This window comes from Erinaceus europaeus, chromosome 2 (assembly GCF_950295315.1).
Source record: "Erinaceus europaeus chromosome 2, mEriEur2.1, whole genome shotgun sequence".
NCBI lineage: Eukaryota > Metazoa > Chordata > Mammalia > Eulipotyphla > Erinaceidae > Erinaceus > Erinaceus europaeus.
In genome coordinates this window covers 42814360-42833262 of record NC_080163.1, presented here as the reverse complement: position 1 = coordinate 42833262, position 18903 = coordinate 42814360, and the positions used below count along the sequence as shown (strand labels likewise).

At 41.5% G+C, this 18903-nt stretch overlaps 1 protein-coding gene and 1 pseudogene across 5 annotated transcripts in view; one reads left to right on the top strand and one right to left on the bottom strand.

Annotated features, from left to right (window-relative positions):
- Positions 1–18903, top strand: part of CDC25C (cell division cycle 25C) — a 53126-nt gene that overhangs the window by 16206 nt on the left and 18017 nt on the right. For 3 of the 5 annotated variants that reach the window (XM_060178861.1, XM_060178868.1, XM_060178848.1), the window contains 4 exons: positions 5194–5224; positions 5325–5414; positions 10621–10719; positions 17011–17154. In XM_060178861.1, the coding sequence (XP_060034844.1) occupies positions 5194–5224; positions 5325–5414; positions 10621–10719; positions 17011–17154 (364 nt within the window). The remainder of the gene's footprint in view (positions 1–5193; positions 5225–5324; positions 5415–10620; positions 10720–17010; positions 17155–18903) is intronic. The other 2 variants (XM_060178873.1, XM_060178854.1) reach the window with 1 other exon arrangement.
- On the bottom strand, positions 18239–18888 carry LOC103108604 (eukaryotic translation initiation factor 1-like; annotated as a pseudogene).

Here is an 18903-nt window from a genome sequence, read left to right as displayed (position 1 = left end):
CTTTTTTTATTTGATAAAGGGAGAGGGAGATAGAGAGGAAGAGAAGAAAGACACTTGCATCATTGCTTCACCACTTGTGAAACTTCCCCCCTGCAGGTGGGGACCTAGAACTTGCATTTAAGTCCTTGCACATGGATCTGCTCCAGTGTGTGGCCCAGCAGTACTGCTCCTGATGTGGGTTAAGTGTACATGGTGCAAAGCGCAAGGATCCTGGTTTGAGCCCCCAACTCCCCACCTGCAGGGGTGTCACTTCACAAGTGGTGAAGCAGGTCTGCAGGTGTCTATCTTTCTCTCCCCTCTCTGTCTTCCCCTCCTCTCTCAATTTCTGTCTGTCCTGTCCCACAACAATGACAATAATAACAACAACAATGACTAGTAATAACAACAAGGGCAACAAAAATGGGAAAAAATGCCCGCCGGGAACAGTACAGGCACTGAGCCCCAGGGATAACCCTGGAGCCAAAAAAAAAAAAAAATTAGTAATTTTAATCCAGCTTCTTAAACTATTCTAAGATTTTCTTTTCTTTCTTTCTTTCTTTCTTTTTTTTTTTTTTAATTTTCTTTATTAACTGGATAGAGATAGCCAGAAGTTGAGAAGGAAGGAGGTGATAGAGAGGGAAAGAGATAGAGAGACACCTGCAGCCCTGCTTCACCACTCACAGTTTTCCGCCACCAGGTGGGGACCAGGGGCTTGAACCCGGGTCCTTGCACATTGTAACCTGTACTCAACCAGGTGTGTCACCACCTGACCTGTTTTTTTTTTTTTAAAAAAAATTTGATTTATTTATTGGATAGAAACAAAGAGAAATTGAGGGGGTAAGTGGAAATAGAGAGGGAGAGAGGGTCACCTGCAGTGTTCATGAAGTATCCATGCAGGTGGGGATTAGGGACTTGAGCTTGAACCTGGGTCCTTGCTCATTGTAACTTGTATGGTCAATTGGTATACCACTGCCCAGGCCTTTTTTTTTTTTTAATAGTTGCCTCACATATTTTTTTTAATTTGATAGTATGGAGAGGATTTAGAGGGGAAATACAGGGAGAGAAACAATTACAGCACTGCTTCACACTCATGAAGCTTCCCTCCCACAGGTGGGCATTGGGGGCTTGAGTCTGGGTCCTTCTGCATGGTAAAAATGTGCACGCAATTAGGTGTGTCACTTCCAACCCCTATTCTAATATCTTCATTTTACTGTTTTTTAAAATAGACTTTTTAAAAATTTATTATTATCTTTATTTATTGGATAGAGACAGCCAGAAATCAAGAGGGAGGGGGGTGATAGAGAGGGAGAGAGACAAAGACATCTGCAGCCCTGCTTCACCACTCGTAAAGCTTTCCCCCTGCAGGTGGGGACCTGGGGCTCCAATCCGGGTCCTTGCGCATTGTAATACATGCGCTCAACCAAGTGCGCCACCACCCAGCCCCTCGTTTGACTGTTTTTAAAAATATATATATTTATTCTTTTATTTGTATGAAAGAGAACCAGAGCTTCATGTAATGCTAGGGATCAAACTTTACATCTCGTGCTTTTACTTATTTATTAATTTTTAATTAATTAGTTAAAGTTTTTACCAGAGTACTGCTCAGCTCTAGTTTATGGTGGTTCTAGGGATTAAAGTTGCTACCTTGGAGCCTAGGGCATGAGTTTTTTTTTTACATAAACATTATGTTGTCTCCCTCAGCCTGACCTCATGCTTTTAGATCTATAGCTCTAGTCACTGAACCACTTCCCAAGCTGTAAAAGATTTATTATTTATTTAATAATAAAAGACTTATTATTTATTTATTTATTTTGCTACCAGGATTTTTGTTGGGGCTTGGGCCAGTACTACAAATCCACCACTCTTGATGGCCACTTTTTCCTTTTTTTTTTTCATTTAGGACAGAGAGAAATTGAGAGGGGAGGGGAGATAGAGAGGGAGAGAGAAAGATAGACACCTGCTGACCTGCTTCACCACTCGTGAAGCATCCCCTCCATAAGTAGGGAGTGGGGGCTTGAACTTTGGTCCTTCTGCATAGTACAGGGTATGCAGTGCACTGCCCAGTTCCGTAGAAGATTTATTTATTTAAGGCCTGGGAGGTAGCGCAGTGGATAAAGTTTTGCGTTCTGGGGCCAGGTGGTGGCACACCTGGTTGAACATACATTATAATGCACTAGGACTCAGGTTTGAGCCCCTGGTCCCTACCTACAGGAGGAAAGCTTTGCAAGTGGTGAAACAGTGCTGCTGGTTTTTTCTGTCTCTCTCCCTATCTCCTCCACCCTTCAATTTCTGACTGTCTCTATCCAACAAATAAATAAAGATAATTAAAAATAAAATTAGGGGGAGGGTTCGGGTCCTGGAACATGATGGCAGAGGAGGACCTAGTGGGGGTTGTATTGTTATGTGGAAATGTTATGCATGTACAAACTATTGTATTTCACTGTAAACCATTAATCCCCCAATAAAAAAAAAAGTTTTGGATTCTGAAGCATGAGATCCTCATTTCAGTTTCCTGCATCACATGTGCCAGTTTTCTCTCTTATCCTCTCTCATAAATAAATCTTTAAAACCTTCTGCATCCCACAATGACCTTGGGTCCGTACTCCCAGAGGGATAAAGAATAGGAAAGCTATCAGGGGAGGGGATGGGATACGGAGAACTGGTGGTGGGAATTGTGTGGAGTTGTACCCTTCTTATCCTATGGTTTTGTCAGTTTCCTTTTTATAAATAAAAAAGTAAATAGAAATCATTAAAAAATATTTGAAGATTTATTTATTTACTAATTAGTGAGAAAGAAAGAATAGGAACATCACTCTGGCACATGAGATGCTAGATATCAAACTCAGTACCTCACAGTGGGGATTCCAACACTTTATCCATTGTGCCACCTCCTCAGTCTGTTTTAATTTAATTTAAACTTTTTTTTGTTTAAATCAGAGCACTGATCAGCTTTGGTTTGTGGTGGTGGTGGCATGAGTATCTTTTTGCATAATCATTATACTACCTACCCCCCCTGCCCTGCTCCCTACTTAATATATATATATATGCTGGGCTAGCCTGAGGGTGTTTCTTCCTGGGCACGTGCTCTCTGGGTCGGAGAGAACTCTGCCGGAGCCAACCTAGGCTGCTGCCTACTCAGCGACATGGAGAGGAACCAGGAACTCTAGTGGCTGAGCGGGAATGCAATGCAATGCTGGCTTTATTCGTCTGCATTTATACTTTCCAGGAAGGAATTGGTAGGGTGTAAAAGGAAGTACGTAGGATAAGGGGGCAGAGTGGAAAAAGAGCTTGAACCAGTGGGGATTAAACCAATGGGGATTAAACTAGGGCGGGTCTCAAACAAAACAATTACTATGAAAAAAGACCACAGCATTAAGCAATGCAGAGGAACCTGGCATGACATAGATAGAAACAGAAGCAGAACTAGCCAAAGGAGAAATGTTGACCAACATATATATTTCATTTATTAATGAGAAAGGAGGAGAGAGAGAAGAACTAGATATTACTCTGGTACATGTGTTGCCGGGGACTGAACTCAGGATCTCTCAGGATCTCATGCTTGAGAATCCAGTGCTTTATCCACTGCGCTACCTCCTGGACCACCCTACTTAATCTTTATGAAACTTTATTCTTTCAAGTCTAGGTGAATGTAAGTAAGAAAGTAAGACTGGGCGGGGGTAGATAGCATAAATGTCATGCAAAGACACTCATGCCTGAGGCTCCAAGGCCCCAGGTTTAATCCTCCCCCACTACCACCCCACCATAAACCAGAACCGATCAGTCCTCTGGTGAAAAAAAAATGTAAGTAAGACTTTCTGTGAATTTGTCTTTATCAACATATGCAAAAACCTCACTTTGTGTTGCATCTGTTAATTTATTTATTGTCTTGCCACCAGTGTTTTTGTGGGGCTCAGTGCCTATACTATAACTCTACTGTTCCTGGTGGCCACTTTTTTCCCATTTTTCTTTCTTTTTTTTCTGAGGTAAGGAGAGGCACTTGCAGCAATGCTCTGCCAGTTGTGAAGCTTCCCCCCTGCACATGGGGATAGGTTGGTGTGGGGCTTGTACTCGGGTCTTCACGCATGGTAACGGGTGCAGTCTACTAGCTGTGCCATTGCCCTATTTACCTTATATTTTCTTTGAATTGTTCTTTTTTATTATTATTATTATTATTTTTTTTTTTTAAAAGGGAAAATAAATAAGTTTTTATTAGAGAGACAGAAAGAAGGGAGAGGAGGAAGGGAGGAGGAAGGAAGAGAATAATTTATTTGTTGGATAGAGACAGTCAGAAATCGAGGGGGAAAAGGGTGATAGGAAGAGAGACAGACACCTGCAGCTCTGCTTCACCACTCTCAAAGCTTTCCCACTGCAGGTGGGGACCGGGAGCTTGAACCCAGGTCCTTGCACATTATAACCTGTGCAATCAACCAGGTGTGCCACCACCCGGCCCCTCTTCTTTGAATTGTTTAAAATGTTTAATCCTGTGTATATTGGAGGGAGTTCTGAGAGAGAATGGAAGTTTTTTTTTTTTAAAAAATACATATTGTGGGGGTCGGGTGGTAGTGCAGCACGTTAAGCGCACGTGGTGCAAAGCACAAGGACAGGTGTAAGGATCCCGGTTCGACCCCCTGGCTCCCCACCTGCAGGGGAGTTGCTTCACAGGCAGTGAAGCAGATCTGCAAGTGTCTGTCTTTCTCTCCCCCTCTCTGTCTTCCCCTCCTCTCTCCATTTCTCTCTGTCCTATCCAACAACGAACGACATCAATAACAATAATAACCACAACAAGGCTACAACGAGGGCAACAAAAGTGGGAAAAAAATGGCCTCCAGGAGCAGTGGATTCATGGTTTTATGGTGCAGGCATCGAGCCCTAGCAATAACCCTGGAGACAAAAAATAATAATAATAATACATATTAGTTTTCAAACATAATACTGAAAAAAAATAGTAAATTTTGTCTGCATAAGATGAAGAACAAATAATTTAGCATCTTTGATACCTGTCTGAATATATGTTGATGTAAGCGAATGAGGACTTTATCCCCAGAGGTGAGTTTCAGGAGTAGTACTCAATACCTAGATATTTACCACACAGCATTATGTCAGTATTATGCTCCTGGAATGGAGGACAGGAAACGTGGGATGCCCCAAGCTGCTGAGGAATAACCAAATAGTATTTGCTAGTTAATTAACTGCATTTTTTTCTTTAATCTATAGGAATAATCAACATCTTATGAAATGCATCCCAGTGAGTAGCTCCTCTTTCTTGGGTTTGGTTTTCTCAGATGGGAGACAGTTTCCAATTCACTCATAGTTCAAGGATGCTGATGATCTCAGATTTCTTGCAGGCAGAGCTGCGTTGTAGTACTCCAAATGCTTTGAACTATGGCCACAGGAAGAATGATGCAATATGTAGCTCTTCTGCAAATAAAGAAAATGTGAGTGTTTAATGGGAATGGAAATACGTTACTTTCTTCCTTCAGAATAATCAGTATCATGAGAACTTGAGCTCTTTATGTTCAATATGCTAGGTAAGCAAACTGCATCACTATAAGGAAAAAAAATTAAAGATTTGATTGGCTAGTGGCATAGGAGGTGGTGTAGTAAAGTATAGGTCCCAAGTTCAATATCCAGCATCATATATAACACTGATGCTCTGGTTGTTTTGCTACCATTCCTTTCTCTTTTTTTTTTCTACCAGAGCACTGCTCAGCTCTGGCTTACCATGGTCTTGAGGATTGAATTTGGCATCTTTGGTGCCTCAGCCATAATATATATATATATTTTTGCATAACCATTATGCTATCTTCTGTTGGTATGCTTCTGGATCCTGCTTGTGAAGCCTTCTGTTTTAATCATCACATTGGGTTCGCTTGTGTTGCTTGCTGTGTGTTCTGTTTGCACATCCACTGTTGGCTGGGCACCCCCCTGCCTCCGGGATATTGGTTTGGTCCTCCCCCCCACCTGTGGGACATTTGGTTTAGTCATCGCTGGTTCGGCTTCTTCCTTCTCCCCACCCTCTATCGTATGTATTTCCTTGGTTCCTGACTCTTCCACAGGAAGAGAGAGATGCAGGACAGAACTGGGTTGTGATTAGATTAGATTAGTTGAACCGCATCCCTGCTCGTGAATTAAGATTGAACTGCGTTCTCAGCTCAGCCATGAGTCTCTGGTCATCTCTGTCTCCTGCCCTCGAAGCCAGCCCGGCAAAAATGACAATCTTCCCAGTCTTACCATTTTTATTAATAAAATAATTCTTGGGCAGGAGTAGATAGTATAATAGTTATGCAAAGAGATACTCATGTCCCAGGTCCAATCCCCTGCCATAAGCCAGAGCTGATCAGTGCTCTGGTAAAAATAAATAAATAAATAAAAGATAAAATAAAATAATTAAATTTTTAAAAAATATTTATTTTATTTATTTATTCCCTTTTGTTGCCCTTGTTGTTTTATTGTTGTAGTTATTATTATTGTTGTTGTCGTTGTTGGATAGGACAGAGAGAAATGGAGAGAGGAGGGGAAGACAGAGAGGAGAAGAGAAAGATAGACACCTGCAGACCTGCTTCACCACCTGTGAAGCGACTCCCCTGCAGGTGGGGAGCTGGGGTTCGAACCGGGATCCTTATGCCGGTCCTTGTGCTTTGCCCCACCTGCGCTTAACCCGCTGCACTACAGCCCGACTCCCAAAATAATTTTTTAAGAAATATATCTAACTGACTTTATTAAATCAGGTAGCATTCTAGCAAGTAGAAACATGCAATCAGATTATAAAATAAGCCTTATGGCTTATTATATTAAAAACTTTTTAATATAATGTTATTTATTTACTTATTAAATAGAGACAGAAATTAAGAGGGGGGAGAGATCAAGTGGGAGAAAGAGAGACACACCTGCTGCACTGCCTTACCACTAAGGAAACTTACCCCCTGAATGTGGGGACTGGGACCTTGAACCCAGGTCCTTGCATATTGTAACATATATATTCAACTAGGTATGCCACCATCTGTCCCCATACTTTAAAAAAAAATTTTTTTTATATTTATTCATTTATTCTTTTGTTGCCCTTGTTGTTTTATTGTTGTAGTTATTGTTGATGTCATTGTTGTTGGATAGGACAGAGAGAAATGGAGAGAGGAGGGGAAGACAGAGGGGGAGAGAAAGATAGACACCTGCTGACCTGCTTTACCGCCTGTGAAGCAACTCCCCTGCAGGTGGGGAGCCGGGGGCTCAAACCGGGATCCTTACAGCGGTCCTTGCACTTTGCACCATGTGCACTTAACCCACTGCACTGCCGCCCAACTCCCTGTCCCCATACTTTTTTCTCTTAAAGATTTGACCTGGGGGCTGGAAAGTGGCACACCTGGTTAAGTGCACACACTGCAATGTGCAAGGACCCAGGTTCAAGCCCTTTGTCCCCACCTGCAGGAGGAAAGCTTCCTGAGTGGTGAAGTAGAGCTGCAGGTATCTTTCTGTCTCCCTCTCTATCTCCCCTCTCCTCTCAATTTCTCTCGGTCTCTATCCAATAATAAATAAATAAAATTTAAAAATAATTGAAATAGAAATTAAAAAAGGAAAAAAATATTTGATCTGTTTTTTTTATGTTGTATGTATTTATTTTGAATAGGGATAGAGAAATTGAGAGGGAAGGGAGAAAGAGAGAGAGACCTACAGCACTTCTTCACTGCTTCACCACTTGTGAAGCTTCCTCCCTGTGGGTGGGAACCGGAAGCTTGAATCCAGGTCCTTGCCCTTGGTAATGTGTGCACTCAGCTGATGCAACACTGCCTGGCACCTTACGATTTTGTTTATTATTTTATTGCCATCAGGGTTATGCTGGGACTCACCACTTGGGGTGGCCATTTTTTCCTCCTCCTCCTCCTTCTTCTCCTCTCTCTCTCTCCTCTTTTCTTTCTATTTTACTTGATAGGACAGAGAGAAATTAAGAGGGGAGGGGGATAAAGAAGGGGAGACAAAGGCACCTGAGACCTGTTTCACTGCTTATGAAATGTCCCCCCTTCTAGGTGGGGAGCAGGGGCTCAAATTCATATCCTTGTGCATGGTAATATGTGTATTCAACTGGGTACACCACCACCCAGCTCCCTAAAGGTTTTATTTATTTATTTTTTCCTTACCAGAGCGCTGCTCAGCTCTGGTTTATGGTGGTGCAGGGGATTGAATCTAGAACTTCCAAGCCTCAGGCATGAGAGTCTGTTTGCATAACCATTATGCTATCTACACCTGCCCCAAAGGTTTGATCTGAAGATAGAAATCTAGGCCTAAGTCTTTCTCATAATTACTCATGCTCAGTTGATTGACTTAACAACAAAAATCTCTGTTGCTGTAGGATAGTAATTTCTTTAAAGAAAATGGCGGGGAGTCGGGCTGTAGCGCAGAGGGTTAAGCGCAGGTGGCGCTAAGAACAAGGACCGGAGCAAGGATCCTGGTTCGAGCCCTGGCTCCCCACCTGCAGGGGAATCGCCTCACAAGTGGTGAAGCAGGTCTGCAGATGTCTCTCTTTCTCTCCCTCCCTCTGTCTTCCCCTCCTCTGTCCTATCCAACAACAATGACAACAATAATAACTACAACAATAAAACAACAAGGGCAACAAAAAGGGAATAAGTAAATAAAATATTAAAAAAAAAAAGAAAAATAATGGCCGGGGTCGGGGAGTCACTTCATAGGCGGTGAAGCAGGTCTGCAGGTGTCTATCTTTCACTCCCCTCTGTCCTCCCCTCCTCTCTCCATTTCTCTCTGTCCTATCCAGCAACGAACGACATCAACAATAACAATAATAACCACAACAAGGCTACAACAACAAGGGCAACAAAGGGGGGGAAAAAGAAAAAAAGAAAGAAAATGGCTTTTTTATGTCACATTGACTAAACTATGACGAGGTTTTAGGGTATTTTGGTCTTTTTCTTCCTGTTTTCTTTTCTTTCTTTCTTTTTTTTTTAAACCAGAGCACTGCTCAGCTCTGGCTTATGGTGGTGTGAAGTGAACTGACTATGGAGCCTCAGGCCTGAGAGTCTTTTTGCATAACCATTAAGCTGTCTACCCCCACCCTTTTTCTTTGTATGTATGGGGCCTCATGAAGATACAATTTTCCATTCTGGACCACATTTCAGTTCAGATAGAGAGACAGGGAGAGATAGCACACCTCTGGGACTTCATCCATCACTATAGCAACTTTAGTGCTGAGATTTGAAACTGGGTGACACACATGCAAGGCACGCACCCTACCTGGTGAGCATTCTCTCTACTCTGGATCCTATGATGTTTTTTGCCTCCAAGATTATCACTGGGGCTGGTACCTATACTACAAATCCATTGCTTCTGGAAGCCATTTTTCCCATTTTTGTTGCCATTGTTGCACTTGTTTGTTTTAACCAGAGCACTGCTCAGCTCTGGCTTATAGTGTTACTAGGGCTTGAACCTGGGACCTTGAAGTCTCACATATGATAAATTTGCATAACTACTGTGTTGTCTCTTCAGCCTTCTATGATCACTTAAATTTTTTAAATTAATTATTATTTTTTTTACCAGATTGATTCTCAGCTTTGGCTTATGGTGGTGTGGGAGATTAACGAGGACCTCAGATCCTCCATCCTTAGAGTCTGTTTACCTGACCATTATGTTATCTCCCACACCCCTATGATCACTTTAAAAAGTTGTCAGTCCTCTATCCTTTTTATCCTTTCCTTCCATTTGCTTGTGATCATAAAATTCTGATCTTCCTTGTGAGGGTTCTCCAGACTGCTCTCTACAGAGAGTGGACCAATTTACATTCCACCAGCAGTATAGAAGTGTTTCTTTGGGGAGTCGGGCTGTCGTGCAGCGGGCTAAGCGCAGGTGGCGCAAAGCACAAGGACCAGCATAAGGATCCCGGTTCGAACCCCGGCTCCCCACCTGCAGGGGAGTCACTTCACAGGCGGTGAAGCAGGTCTGCAGGTGTCTTATCTTTCTCTCCTCCTCTCTGTCTTCCCCTCCCTCTCTCCATTTCTCTGACCTATCCAACAACAACAATAATAATAACTACAACAATAAAACAACAAGGGCAACAAAAGGGAATAAATAAATAAAATAAATATTAAAAAAAAGATTAAAAAAAAAAAGAAGTGTTTCTTTGTCCCCACAACCTCTCCAACCTGACTTCCCTGGGCAGAGGACCCCGCCAATTGTCCTGGATCCCCGCTTTTCCCTAGAACCCTGCCCTACCAGGGAAAGAGAGACAGGCTGGCAGTACAGATTGACCTGCCAATGCCCATGTTCATCGGGGAAGCAATTACAGAAGCCAGACCTTCCACCTTGTGCACCCCATAATGACCTTGGGTCCATACTCCCAGAGGGATAAAGAATAGGAAAGCCATCAAGGGAGGGAATGGAATATGGATTTCTGGTGGTGGGAATTATGTGGAATTGTACCCCTCTTAACCTATAGTCTTGTAAATATTTCCATTTTATAAATAAAATTTAAAAAAATTCTAATCTTCCAGAGCAAACCTATGTACCATAAATCGAATCTACAATATTTGTCAACATTGCATGTGTTTTATGAGGGTTATTCATGGATTCATTAGATGAAATGCTTTTGGAATGACTTACTTACAGTGACTTCCTCTAATCTATCTACTTTTTATTATGCAGGAAAACAACACTTTGCAATCCTTGGAGTATTGGCAGTCCAGGAATCTGCAGTTTCAAAAACAACCACGGGGCCTTTATATGTCTCCTCTTTCTTTACTGGTGAGTCACGGATATTGTTATCAAGGGTCAGCTGAGGTGTTAAGGGATACAAGATGTCAGATCAGTTTTTATGACCTTTTGAATTTGTGAGCTAGGGTGGGTAACAATATTGAGCAGGTAAAGGGAGGAGACATGTCCTCTAATCTTTTTATTTGTATTAACTTAAAAAGGAGCAAAAATTCTTTTACCTTATTTATTTATTTAATTAATTTACTTTTTACCAGAGCACTGCTCAGCTCTGGCTTATGGTGGTTTAGGGGATTGACCCTGGGACTTGAGGGCCTCAGGCATTAAAGTCTCTTTGCATAACCATTATGCTATACCCCCCACCCAATTTATTTATTTTTTTAACTGGGGCCAGGTGGTGGCACATTCAGAGCACACACATTACCATTCTCAAGGACCCAGGTTTGAACCCCCACTTCCCACCTGCAGGGGAGATACTTCATGAGTGATAAAGCAAATTTGCAGGTGTCTGTCTTTCTCTCTGTCTAGCATTTCTTTTTCTCTTAGCTCCTCTCTGTCCTATCAAAATAGAAAAAAAAAAAAAGGTGGGGGGGAAGGAAAGAAAAGAAAGAAAGAAAGAAAAGAGGCAAAATGGTCACCATGAGCAGTGGATTTGTAGTGCTGGCACTGAGACCCAGCAATAACCCTGCTGGCAATGAAAAAAGTAATAAATTAAATATATATATATTTTACTTTATGCAGCTTTTCCCCTCCTTTTGGAAAGTACATGTCTCAATTGTGAAAAATGGTTTAAAAATACAAGAAATTGGGAGTCGGGCTGTAGCGCAGCGTGTTAAGTGCAGGTGGCGCAAAGCACAAGGACCGGCATAAGGATCCCGGTTCGAACCCTGGCTCCCCACCTGCAGGGGAGTCGCTTCACAGGCGATGAAGCAGGTCTGCAGGTGTCTATCTTTCTCTCCTCCTCTCTGTCTTCCCCTCCTCTCCATTTCTCTCTGTCCTATCCAACAACGACAACAACAATAATAACTACAACAATAAAACAACAAGGGCAACAAAAAAGGGAATAAATAAATAAATAAATAAAATAAACATTTAAAAAAATACAAGAAATTGTAATAAAAGTTTCTTCATAAAAAAATACCATTAGCGTGGTCCGGGAGGTGGCTCAGTGGCCAAGGCACTAGACTCTCAAGCATGAGGTCCCGAGTTCGATCCCTGGCAGCACATGTACCAGAATGATAGCTGGTTCTTTCTCTCTCCTCCTATCTTGAATAAATAAATAAATAAAATTTTAAAATACCATTAGCATTTTACCTCATTTCTTTATAATCTTTAAAAGTTTTTTTATTTATTTTATTTATTTTTTATTTTTTTATTTAAGAAAGGTGACATTAACAAAACCATAGGATAGGGGGGGTACAACTCCACACAGTTCCCACTACCCGATCTCCATATTCCATCCCTTCCCCTGATAGCTTTCCCATTCTCTATCCCTCTGGGAGCATGGACCTAGGGTCATTGTGGGTTGCAGAAGGTGGAAGGTCTGGCTTCTGTAATTGCTTCCCCGCTGAACATGGGCGTTGACTGGTCAATCCATACTCCCAGTCTGCCTCTCTCTTTTCCTCGTAGGGTGGGTCTCTGGGGAAGCTGAGCTCCAGGACATATTGGTGGGGTCGTCAGTCCAAGGAAGTCTGGTCGGCATCATGCTGGCATCTGGGACCTGGTGGCTGAAAAGAGAGTTAACATACAAAGCCAAACAAATTGTTGAACAATTATGGACCTAAAGGCTGGAATAGTGCAGATGAAGTGTTGGGGGGGGGGTACTCTCTGCAGACTCTTGTGTACTTCTGCTTTCAGGTATATATTTTGCCCTGATTTATGGACACATGTGAACATTTGCTCTATCTCAGGGGACTTGGTCTATATCTAGGTTTATTTTTTTGCCTCCAGGGTTATTGCTGGGGCTCAGTGCTTGTACTACGAATCCACTGCTCCTGGAGGCCATTTGTTCCCTTTTGTTGCCCTTGTTGTTTATCGGCGTTGTTGGATAGGACAGAGAGAAATGGAGAGAGGAGGGGAAGACAGAGAGGGGGAGTGAAAGATAAGACACACCTGCAGACCTGCTTCACCACCTGCAGGTGGGAAGCCGGGGGCTCGAACCGGGACCCTTGGGCTGGTCATTGTACTTTGTGCCACGTGCACTCAACCCACTGTGCTACCGCCTGGCCCCCTAAAAGTTTTTACTTTTTTACTTTTTATTTATTTATTTTTTACCAGAGCACAGCTCAGCTCTGGCTTATGGTGGTGTGGGGGGTTGAACCCGGGGCTTGAGAGCCTCAGGCATGAAAGTCTCTTTGCATAATTATTCTATACCTCCACCCAAAAGTTTATTTATTTATTTATTTATTTATTTATTTATTTATTTATTTTTGATAGAGACAGAGGGAAATTGAGAGAGAAGGGTGAGTTAGAGAGAGAGAAACACAGGTAGTAATATTTCACCACTTGTGAAGCCTCAGATGGGACCTGGGGCTTGAACCCGGGTCTTTGCACACTCTAATACGAGCTTTTACCAGTTATGCAACCATCCAGCCTCCCTTTTTTTTTTAAAAAAAATATTTATTTCCTTTTGTTTTTTTTATTGTTGTAGTTATTATTGATGTCGTTATTATTATTGTTGTTAGATAGGACAGAGAAATGGAGAGAGGAGGGAAAAACAGAGAGGGGGAGAAAAAGATAGACACCTGCAGACCTGCTTCACCTCTTGTGAAGCGACTTCCCTGCAAGTGAGGAGCAGGGGCTCGAACGGGGATCCTTACAGCGGTCCTTGCGCTTTGCACCACGTGCACTTAACCGGCTGCGCGACTCCCCAGCCCCTTTCTTTACAGTCTTTTAATTTAATATGTGTGTGTATATATATATATATATATATATATATATTTTTTTTTTTTTTTTTTTTTTTTTTTCCCTTCAGAGCAGTGCTCAACTTCAACTTGTAGTGGTGCTGGAGACTGAACCTGGGACTTGGGAGCCACAGGCATGGATGTCTCTTTGCATAACCATTATGCTATGTCCCCGATCCCTGATATTATATAATTTTAATGTTAAAACTCTTAGTAAACATTGTTTTCCAGTAGATGCTTTTATTCTCTTAGATGAACTATGATCTACAAAAATACTTCCTTAATACGTGGCACTTAATGTATCCAAATTCTGTTTTTATAAGGATACTATCATGAGAGTTAGAAAAATAACTTATGGGAGTTGGGTGATAGCACAGCGGGTTAAGCACACGTGTCGCAAAGTGCTAGGACCCTGCTTAAGGATCCCGGTTCGAGCCCCCTGCTCTCCACCTTCAGGGGAGTCACCTCACAGGAGGTGATGCAGATCTGCAGGTATCTATCTTTCTCTCCCCCCTCTATCCATTTCTCTCTATCCTATGTAACAATGACGACATCAATAACAACAACAATAACTACAACAACAATAAAAAACAACAAGGGCAACAAAAGGGAAAATAAATAAAATATTTTAAAAATTAAAAAAAAAAAGAAAATTAACTTATTTGGATAGTGCACTGCTTGGTCATGTATGCAACCCAGGTTTGAGGCCAGCCCTCATCATACTGAAGGAAGCATTAATGTTTTGCTCTCTTTCACTCTTTCTGCCTCTTTGTCTTGTCTCTGTCTGAATCATCCTGTAGTGGTAAAGCCCTGGAGATGACAACAAAAGCACTATCATGCAAGTTTATGAGCAAAAGTCGTTGTCTATACTTCATATATTCATTCATATTCATTTTTATTTAGAATTAGTACCTATACAATTACTGAGCCAAATGGTATAAATATTTTAAGATTTTTTTGATACATATTGCCAACTTTCCTTCCAAAATACTTACATGTTTATGAGTAGCCCATATCTCATTTGAGCAAATGATTATTATCATTTTTCAAAAATTCCAAAAATTTTTCAAAAAAAGGATTTAGAAAAACAATATTAAGCTCAGAAGGTGGCACATTGGGTATTCATCTTAAAAGTATGAGATTCAGGGAGTCGGGCTGTAGCTCAGCGGGTTAAGCGCAGGTGGCGCAAAGCACAAGGTCGGCATAAGGATCCCGGTTCGAGCCCCCGGCTCCCCACCTGCAGGGGAGTCGCTTCACAAGCGGTGAAGCAGGTCTGCAGGTGTCTATCTTTCTCTGCCCCTCTCTGTCTTCCCCTCCTCTCTCCATTTCTCTCTGTCCTATCTAACAACGACAACATCAATAACAATAATAACCACAACAACAATGAAAAACAACAAGGACAACAAAAGAGAAAAAAAATAAAAAATAAGTATGAGATTCAGTCTTTAGCATTGCATGTGTCAGAGTAGTGCTCTGGTTCTCTCATTAATAAATAAAATAAGGTTCTAGGTGGTGGTGTACCCAATAGAGCATATAAACAGCCATGTGAGAAGACTTGTCTTCATGCCCCTGGTCCTTATTTGCAGGAGGGGAATGCTACACGAGCATTGGAGCAGTGCTGTGGGTATCTCTCTTTCCTAAAGATTGTATTTGTTTGTTTAAGAGAGAGGGGAGGAGAGAGAATTAGTACTAGACGTCATTCTGGTACATGTACTGCTGGGGGTTAAACGCTGGACCTCATCCTTGAGTGTCTAGCACTCCTAGATTGGTCCCCTCCCTCCCTTTCTTCCTTCCTTCCTTGCTTCTTCTTTCCATCTTCCCCTCACTTCCTCCCTCCCCCTCCCTTCCTCCCTCCCTCCCTTCCTTCCTTCCTTCCTTCCTCTCTCTCCCAGAGCACTGCTCAACTCTGCGTTGTGGTGACCTCAGAGTCTTCAGGCATGAGAGTCTGTATAACCATTATACTACTTCCCCTGCCTTTGTCCAATTTTTTTAATAGTTACTTATATCTATGATAGAGTACATGCAATTCTAGTAGTCTAGTGCACTAAGCTATATCCATGACCCTTCCTTGATTTTACTAGACTATGGACTTAAGATATTTGGATTCTAATTTTAACCCTGTGAGAAAGCCTTTTTATTATTATTTCTTAAAATTTTACTTATTAGTTAAGGAGAAAGAGAAAAAAGGAGAGAGAGATAAAAACAGAGCATCACTCTGTCATATGTAATGCCAAGGGACTGAACTTGGGACTCGTACTTGAGAGTCCAACACTCTGCTGACAGTACCACCTCCCAGGTCACAAGAGGGCACTTTCTCCCCACCCTCCACAATGTTTCAGCTAAAATATCAAAAGATGATTACATCTAGCTACAATGAGATTAGAACTAATCTAAAACGTCAAGTCTAAGGCGAAGGAGCAGAAGGGACTGATTTGGTATGAGCAAGGAAGGTCCCTCAAAGTTGGTCTTGTTGATCAGATGGTGATGGAGGTTTTAAATCAACTTCTAGGAAATAGTATTGAAGTCCAATTTGTACTAGTGCCTCTGGCCTCCAGCATTCCTTATTTCTGTTCCTGTGGCTCCCATGAATGCATAAGACTATTTGGACTTCTGCCTCATCTTTATTTTTTGTTTACAGTTGCTGGAGCTCACTATGAATCCATAGTGCTGGAGGCACTATGAATCCACTGCTCCTGGTGGCCATTTTTTCTTTTCTTCTTTTCCTATAGTATATTTCCTCAAAATAATAAATATGTAAGTCTCATATAGCCAAACTATTCCATTTCTGTGTATACACCCCAAAGAAGTGGGAAAATATACTAGTTTGTACATGTGTAACATTTCTCATTTTTCTTATTTATTTACTTATTGGATAGAGTCAGAGAGAAATTAAGAGGGAAGGGGAAGATAGAGAAGAAGAGAGACAAAGAAACTCCTGGAGCACCACTTTGCCACTCAAGAAGTTTTCTCTCTATAGGTAGCGGCTTGGGGGGTTGAACCCCAGTCCTTGTACATTGTAACATGTGTGTTCAACTGGGTACACCACCACCCAACACTGTTCTGGTTGTTGTTAAGTTATAGGAATTCATTGTATATTCTGGACATTAACCTCTTGCATATATTTTTCCCATTCTGCAGGTTGCCTTTGTAGTTTCTTGATAATATTGTTGTGCAAAAAGTTCTAATTTAGTGAAGTCTAATGTATTCATTTTTTTCATTTGTTTTCTGTGCTTTTGTCTCATGTCCTAGAGACCATTGTTAAATCCAATATCATGAAGCTTTCCTCCCACATTTTCATTTAAGAGTTTTAGTTGTTGTATTTAATAAAACTTGGTTCATTTTTAGTTGTTTGTATATGATGTAAGGTAAGATTTTGGGATACATCCATGAGTTTTAAAAATATTGTCAATATACTTGATAGAACAATGGAAACTTGATGGAAAGTGAGATGAAATATCTGGGCAGTCCCATTACAGTTCGAAAATTGGATCGACTAGAAAACCAGGCAGAGGAGATTTCAGATGAACTGATGGAATTTTCCTTGAATGATAAAGAAGAGATCAATGTAAGTGCTCTCTGATGATACCTCTGCATTACTTTTTCTGTAAAATTTTTTAAAAATTTCTTTATTGGGGGATTAATGGTTTACAGTCTAGAGTAAAACACAATAGTTTATACATATATAACATTTCCACATAACAATACAGTCCTCACTAGGTCCTCCTTTGCCATCATGTTCCAGGACCTGAGCCCTCACCCCCACCCACCCCAGAGTCTTTACTTTGGTTCAGTATGCCAGCCTCTGCAGTTTTCATACTTCATCGTTTTAATTTTTTTTACTTATTTATTTTAATGAGAGAGATACAGAGAGAAATACACACATACACACACAGAGAGAGAGACAGAAAGAGAGAGAGAGAGAGAAAGAGAGAAGGGGGCACACACTGCACTGCTCTTTTATGGTGGTGCTGGGGATTGAACTTGGGACCTTGGAGCCTAGGGCATGAAATTATTTTGCATAACCATTATGCTCTCTTCTCAGCCCTTTTGTTACCCTTGGTTTTTATTGTTGTAGTTATTATTGATATTGTAGTTGTTGGTTAGGACAGAGAGAAATGGAGAGAGGAGGGGAAGACAGAGGGAAAGAAAGACAGACACCTGCAGACCTGCTTCACCCTTGTGAAGTGACTCTCCTGCAGGTGGGGAGCTGGGGGCTCGAACTGGGATCCTTACACAGGTCCTTGCACTTTGTGCCACGTGCTCTTAACCCGCTGCGCTACCACCCGACTCCCAGAAATTTCTATTTTAACATTTCAGTTCAGTAATAGTAATTACTTGTTGTGACTATATTTATCCATTTCTATAACTTTTTTCCTTGGGCTGAGGAGCCAGCATAGTGGTTATGCAGAAGACTTTCATACTTGAGATTCTGAGGGTCAATCTCTTGCACTACCATAAGCTAAAGCTGAGCAGTGCTGTGGTTGAAAGAGAGAAGGGGGTTGGGGAAAAGATGGAGAGAAGAAACAAAGGCAGGAAGTCCTGAGTTTGATCCCTGGTATAGTATGTGCCAGAGCTAATGTTCTGGTTCTCTCTCATGTTGATAAATAATTAGATTGACAGTCTGGGAGCTAACTCTGAAGCATGAGGTCCTGAGTTCAGTCCTTGCTAGAATGATACCTTCCTCCTTAGGCCGGTCCTTGCACTTCACGCCACCTGCACTTAACTCGCTGCACTACCGCCTGACTTCATATATATATATATATTAATATTTATTTGTTCTCTTTTGTTGACCTTTTTTTTTTTTTTTTGGCTCTTTTTAATTTATTGCAGTTAAAAGCAGATCCCAAATAGTTACATTATACAAGCTGTGACGTGTTTAAACTTGTGACAAGGGACAGAAGAGAAATTCTACTCACTGCAAGGAAATCCTTACTTAAGCTTTAGTGAGCAGAAAGCGCTTAACCCATGAACCTTCAGGTGGTCGTCCTTAGCCAGCCCAATCTCAACAAGGAACTGGCATACGTTCTTGCGCTGTTCACCCTGTGGCTGAATTCTCGATATTCTGGATGCTCAATTACAATACCATTGCAGGCAAATTTCTTCTTAAACACCTTCACTAGTTTCTGTTTATCGTAATCATCAGCGATCCCTTGGACAGTATTAAGGGTCTTCCTGCCATTTCTCTGTTGAATTTTTATATGGATATAATCCTCAGTGCCAGCAGGAAGCAGGTGGTCACTCTTAACTTGCATCAGCAAAGGGGTTGAAAGAGTGGAGGTTCTGGATAGCGGACATACGCTATGATTCCTTTTCC